Source organism: Abrus precatorius, unplaced genomic scaffold (genome assembly GCF_003935025.1).
Source record: "Abrus precatorius isolate BTA unplaced genomic scaffold, Abrus_2018 Scaffold7, whole genome shotgun sequence".
Taxonomy (NCBI): Eukaryota; Viridiplantae; Streptophyta; class Magnoliopsida; order Fabales; family Fabaceae; genus Abrus; species Abrus precatorius.
In genome coordinates, this window is record NW_020874417.1 from 17,471,934 (window position 1) to 17,479,068 (window position 7,135).

General features: G+C 32.8%; 1 protein-coding gene across 5 annotated transcripts; it reads right to left on the reverse strand.

Moving 5' to 3' along the window:
* Nucleotides 1–456: 456 nt before the first annotated feature.
* Nucleotides 457–6,162, reverse strand: LOC113871074 (polyadenylate-binding protein 2-like). 5 transcript variants are annotated; one of them, XM_027507826.1, is made up of 6 exons: nt 5,888–5,954; nt 4,795–4,865; nt 2,590–3,030; nt 1,240–1,431; nt 981–1,108; nt 493–883 (listed from the first exon to the last, which is right to left on the reverse strand). In XM_027507826.1, exons 3-6 carry the CDS (start codon nt 2,644–2,646, stop codon nt 835–837), a joined length of 426 nt encoding a protein of 141 aa, XP_027363627.1. In that variant the 5' UTR covers nt 2,647–3,030; nt 4,795–4,865; nt 5,888–5,954; the 3' UTR covers nt 493–834. The 5 variants fall into 5 exon arrangements, with proteins under 5 accessions (XP_027363623.1, XP_027363627.1, XP_027363624.1 ...); XM_027507822.1 differs by lacking the exon at nt 2,590–3,030 and having other exon boundaries at nt 457–883; nt 5,888–6,161; XM_027507823.1 differs by lacking the exon at nt 2,590–3,030 and having other exon boundaries at nt 5,900–6,162.
* Between the last annotated feature and the right edge of the window lie 973 nt (nt 6,163–7,135).

Consider the following 7,135-nt stretch of genomic DNA (forward strand, 5'->3'; position numbering starts at 1 on the left):
ATTACATTTTACTTAATTTATATAATATAACAAAATTAATGTAAATAACATTACGACATTCACTCCTCCACTTCCTTTATATTGCCAAATTTTAATTTTAAAAATTAACATTATGACCTAATTTAAAAATATAAAAAATATAATGCTAATGACGTATCTCATTTATGCCATATATTAGTTAAATTATAAGTCAATTAAACTATTTCGTAAATAAATAACAAAATAACCTGATAAATCACTAGCAAAAGAATCAAATAAAAACAAAAAACAATTTATAAGAAACTAAATTGGAAAATAGAAATAAAAAGAGACCAACTAAAAAGTTAGAATTTTTTTAAGAACGAAAACATTATTGAAATGATATATAATTAAAGTTAATATTAAATTTCCGAACTATCATTTATTAAATAGTTTTTATAAGTGATCTACGGTCAGATCTCTAACCAAAATACTACAGTAAAACGTCGTTCATATTTAAATTCCAATAGGGTGATGTAAATTTAAACAAATGAGATTTTATCAAGTTTTGGTGCCACCGCACAGGGAAAGAGGCCCGATGACTTTTACCCCAGCCTGTAGCCATTGGTCAGTATAAACTAAAAAGGCTGACCTTGCAGCGGTACAGTCAGTATTCACTTAACATAATATTCGATGGCAATTGTAAACCATCTTCCAAGAACTAACAAGATCAAAAGCAGCCTAAAGATAAATGGACTAAATATTCCCAAATGACAGTACAGAATAAGGATGAAGAGTGTCAATGCCCAAGTCAAAAATATTATTGCCCAGGATGCACCCATCGTTATATTTTTCAACACATTCTGCATGGAACTTCTAGTAGTACGGCATGTAACGACCTGGCCTCCTAAACCTAGGAACCTTCCTGCAGGACGTTTAATGAAAAATGAGAGAAACTTCAAAATATCAATCAAAACAACTAGGCATAACATTTGCAAATGTAAATGAGGCACGCATCGTACCCATATCCATAATGGGAGTAAAAGTAAGGAGGAGGATATGGCCTCCTGAAGCCATATGCCATGTAAGGATTAAAGCGCCTAGGACGATACTGTTTCATTCCAGGAACATTGGTCCTCTTAGGCAAAACCTGGAAACATATTATAATCCAAATCATTAAATAAACTAATTTTAAAGAATGATCTTTAGGCTGATTGAAACAATTCCAATCGGAACAAACAATAGTATCCGTGCTCAAACAACTTAATTGCAATACGATACCTTCAATTGACGGCCATGCAATTCAGATTCATTCAACACGAGAGCCTCTTGAACAGCTTCAGCTTCAACAAATTCCACATAAGCAAAACCTTTAGGCTGGCCAAACTTGTCAGTCAAGATAGTGACCCTGTTCACAGTACCGCATGATTGAAAGTGTTGCTGCACTTCTTCTGGAGTGCATGCATAATCAACCTGTAAAACACAAATCAATTTCAAGGAATTTTGATGCCAATAACGATTGACATATCGTGTTAATCCAGAGCGTGCTTTTCCTTGATTCAGTTACCATAAGAAAGAAACTAGACCCCAGAATTACACCACACCATCGGCCATCACATATGTATTCAATAACATTGTTTAGGTAAAAATGAAAAATACAAAAGGTTAAAACTAAAAATTACTAGTGAAATGATCTAAAAATTGCATAAATTAATCAGGACAATTTTGTATGAAACTCCAGAGCACAACAACATTGCCTTCAATTTTATCTTCAAATTATTACTTTTGTCTCTAAGAGAGGAACCAATAAAAATTAAAAATTAAGAAAGCCCTTAGAAAATACCCGAAAAATACCATCTTACCCTAAAAATCAAACTGAATCATTTTATGTTTTTCAAAAGATACAAGGCCCCCCCTCCTAGATCTCAAACACTATTGCATATTATTTTTAACTACCACCTCAGAAGAAATTTTTATTTTCCCAACTTCCAAACATCACAACCAATTCTGACTCCATAAACCACCAATACCCTACATCCCAAATACAAAACCCAACAAAGCCATACAACCCATAAATATTTTATTACAATCTTAATTAATGTTTATAGTCCTTTTCAGGCTCTTCTCTAACTCCAGATAAATAAACCTCTCGCATTCCACTGTATAGCTTCCTCCTCCTCATAGCAATTTAAAACAGCACCAACCTTTTCTGGTGAACAAGTTATCCCAAGAATGAGCAAGAAAGTAATGCATCACCAATAAAAAAAAAATAGGAGCAAGCAAAGCGTTAATATATTGGAAAGAATTCTAACACCCTCTTTTGTAAAAATTGCAGAAAGGGAATTTTGTAAGATGTGATAGAAGAGGGGTAAAAGGAAAAAAGAAAGCAAATAATCATTCAATTGCAACTCAATGTTTTGTGAACTGACTTGAAATGAGAAAGGAAAAGCCTCAATATCAGGTAGTCTAATTCAGAGATGAAAACAATTATGAGATAAAAGGCCAGTTGGGAAGCAGCATCTGCATACCCTTTGGCACGTTGACCAAATGACAAAGAAACAGAGGCACCATAGACCCCATTGGAGTAAACAAAAGGGCTCTATGACTTCAGATTGCATGCCCAACACTTACAGAATGTTCTTCCAAAAGAACCACAAGCTGTCTCCTCCAGCAGTGAAGTCGATGCATCTTTAACACATTCTACCTCCAGCTGTACCAGTTTCAGCCATCCCCATCAAATGCCACTCACAGTTTCCTCAACATATTTTTTATTTTTTCTTTTTTCTTTTCTCATTTCTTTCTCCTTTTTCTCAGCTTGATTCTATTTTTCCTTCTGCATAATGTTTTTCATTTCTTTTCCTTTTTCTTTTCAGAAACTAACAAGTTTTTTCTCCTCAATCTTTTGTCATTATTTTCCTTCCAGTGATATCTTATTAAATTTTCATAAGCACAACATACCCTGCTTTCCCCCTCTAGTACAAGCCTAAAAAACACCAATTACATTGGCCAACCCACAAAATACAATGTAATCATCCCAGCGCTAATTACAGAACCTGAGTAATAAGAATGACCCTGCGATCATAGTGAGACACAAGTCAAACCCTGTCTCTGAGTATTAACATGATTCACTCCAAAACAAAAAAATGCAGTTTCAAATATGTCATAGCAAAGAATAGGTGAGAAAATCACCCATTTGGTTGAATATGATATCAATCAATTTTTACCTCTTATTCCAATATGTGCATCCAGAGGAGCACGTATGCAAGAAGAAAGTTTGAACTTGATTCAAATGGCTAAAATCTCTTTAGTTTTATATAATTATCACTTAAATAAAAAGTTATTCTATAGAATTCAAATCAGGACCTATTCAATCAAATTTATTGACACAGCTAATAGAATTATTGAATGCTTCAAAACCAGGCCAAATTAGTAGATGGACATATCCAGTGAATAGATGCCCTAAATCAGGACACATATATTATCCCTGGTGTTAAACAAGTGCAAGAAGTTTCAAATTTAAGAATTACAAAAAATCATTTAAAGGATAGATTATGATCAAGGGATGATTTGCTAAATATTCCGTACAAAACATCCCCAAACTTCAAAAACCTTCAATAGGTTGCTGCTACATTCCCAATATAGCATTACAAAACACAAAGAAAAAATAACAAACAGAATGCACTGGGAAGCACCTAAGAAAATACCCAATGGAACACACTCAATCAAAGAAAATACTCGGCACCACATTTTTTAGCAGCTGTGGCCAAAAAATCATAGCCATCGCAGCTCATATGCTTTACATGAGAAATTTTCTCTGTTTACCCTGGTTTTATGCAAAGATGACCCATTTTCAGCGCATACTTTTTGTGATTTCATTCAGAAACATACCTTGTTTGATAGAAAAATTATTCAAGAAAATAAAGGTCCACCAAAGATAGGGAAATGGAGCATAATTGTTAGTAAACAATGGTTCCAGAAGCTAGGTTTCAGTATGCTATCACAAACAATTGGAGCTATTTATGAGGAAATAAATACAAGACTTACTGAGTGAGGAAGTTGTAGGCACCATGTGGGATAGTTAAGATGACGACAAAGAAGAACAAATTTGAAGTAAGACTCTGAATTGCCACTACCTCCAGTCTCATATCATACCCAATTCTGTACTATTTGCATAAATTTAACAAATTGTGATGAAAATGCCTGTGTTTAGCAATTGCAATTTGTAGTAGGTTATAATGTCTTGTTTTTAAAATTTTATGATGAGATTGAGATGGTTATATTTACAGAATTTTTTTTTAAAATCATTGAAAATATTAAATTAACTTCATAATATATATGTATATATATCATGGCTAATTGTAACAATTGTTGGAGTAGTGGTTGACAAAACTGTCCATGATTCCCAAGATTATCGTCCTAGGTTCAATCCTTGGAAGAGAAAATTTGGTATTTTTTGGTAAGGTAAAAGTCTGAACTGGATATAGCCAGTTCAGCAGTTTTATAGTCAATTTGCAGACTACCAGTTAACCACAGTAAATCAGTTCTCAGTTCAACCAATCAAACCAATCCGGTTTGGTTTTCTCAACATGGGCATACAAAATTTCTAGATAATAAATATAGGTCATAATTACCAAATCGTGCCTTGTCATTAAGTTGTTTAGAAAACAACAAATTATTTTTGTATCCAACTGAAAAAGGGTAAGAATCAAGATGCTAACTTACGCATAAAGAAGATAGGGAAGAGAATCAGACTGAGAAATAGGATGTTCTCATAATAAAAACATCACACAGTTCAAATAAAAAAACTGATGGTGATAAGAAATAGGATGTTCATACATTGCCAACAAAAACAGATCGAGAATCTGCCTCCTCCTTGCTTGCCTGAGAAGCAGCCGCATTAGCAGGATCTGCAAAAGAGATTCAATCTAGAAGTTTTAAAAAGGAATAATAATAATGACACACAAACCAAGAATATACGAATGAAGAATATTTTAAATTAAGTACTTCAGTTACAAAATAAGAAAGCACAGTTACAACTTGCAAGGTTGTGAGTTGTCAAAATCAAGTTTCAACTTTGGAATGCAATTATGCAAGGAGGGTGCAGGATCATAATACAAATCATAAACGCATACATACATAAAAAAAACATAGATAGATAAACATTTAATTCAACTTAAATTAAAGATTCGTCAGGTCTTACACATAATACAACCAATAATTCGTTTAAGTTTTTGAAAACAAACAGGCAACACACAAAAGGAAAAAAGGAAAATAGACAATAAATAAAACTCAAGTATCCAAAAATAAATCAGGTAGCAGCAACAGCCAACAGGAACAGGAGACCAAAAGAGAAGCAGTGATAGTCCACGAAGAGGGAAGAGAGTGAACAGAGAGCCACAAAGCACACAGCAACTCAAAGTACCCCCTATTTTAAAGTGTTCGTTGAGAAATAGAAACGTTATATTGATCATAAAGTCTCGTGAAAGTTTAATTTGTTGATATCGGTGAAAAACGTCAACAAGCGATTGAAACGAGGTTTTCATGCTATGGGGAGTTTTAAGTTTTAACAATAATCATAAAAGATGAGTTCAAAGAGGTTTTATTCAAGCTCTGGCGAGTTTCAGGTTTTATGAATAATCACAAAAGATTACTTCAAAAGAAAATTCGATGTTTAGCTATGAATATCCGAACTAGAAAGCAAAGGAGTTTCACATTTCGATAACTGAACATTTTCACGTTCTGCAAAGAAACATTAGTTAGGCAGCGAGGATGATTAGAGTGCTCTCTTGAAGAAGTTTCAGGAACCACGAAATGAGAAATTAAAAATTTAAGCAAACTCGTAAGCTTTTGAACAGCGATTAATCAAGAGATGATAAAATAAAATCGATGAAATAATTAGAGAGAATTGTGAGAAAAGATTATTGAAAACCTTGAACGGAGCCAATCTCCTTCTCGACCTTGGCTTGCATCTCGCGAAGAGCAGCGGCTTCCTCTTCCATCTCCTTTAGACGGCGCTTCATCTCGTCCAGCTCCTTGACGGCAGCGTCATCGTCGGCGGCGGACATGTCGACGTCTCCTTCCATCTCTCCGACGTCGGGGATCTCCCCTCCGTACACCTCATGCTCTTCCTCCTCCATTTTCCGATTCAAGACAACCGCACTCTGCCAAAACAATTGCAAGAACTATTAGGGTTCTTCGTTTCTTTGTTATTTATATATTTATTTTATCTTAACATGTTTGGGTTTAGAAATTACACGACAGGACAGCGGGAGTTATTGCTATGTGATGGACTTTGGATTGGCCCATATTCCATTATTTTACAAATAATTTTAAAAAAATAATTACATTATTATCTTTATTTTTGTGTTTTTTTTATTAAAATTAAAGTTTTACCCACAATAAAAATAAATATTAAAATTTAACGTACATTGTGAAAGAAAAACATTAAGTTTAGTTGAAAAAAAATGTTAGACTCACAGCTAAAATTTCTAAGCTTTACTCGCGTTACCGATCCTAGTGAAAAAACAAAAAAATAAAAATAAAAATAAAAATATTATGTTACAATCTGTGTGTTGTGGTTGTGTTGTAGCGTTGATGCTGAGAGAATATTCAATTTCCTTTTGAAAACAGTGATCATAAACCTCTTCCAATATTGAAATGCTGTATGAGAAATGTAATTTAAACAAACATTTGGCTTATTTAAAATTTTATGGCCGTCAAATTGTGTCTTACGAAACAAAATAGGAAATACTTCTCCTTTTTATAGTAAGAATTTATATTTAAACCCCAGTGAAAAAAATATATTTTAAGACTATGTTCTAATTGCTGCAAGGTTATAGTAAAAGAGGATTCAATCTATTTTTTATAACAGATATTATATGCCCCTTGAAATATTAAAATATTGCGAGATAAATGTAATGGAAAAATGTATATATGTTTGGCCTATTTGAAGATTTACCTCTGCCAGACTGTATTTCGTGAGAAAAACAAATTTAAATAAAATTCGGTGAAGATAAAGATCAGTATAAATAAGTATTGTAAAAATAATTAAAATATTAAGTAGTAAAATAAATTAAATTTTTTTATAAGTTAAAATTATTTTATATTTTAAAATTTTTTTAAAAGGTTTTTCGTCTTTAAAATCAAAATAGATAAGCTTCTTGTAATTAATAATAAA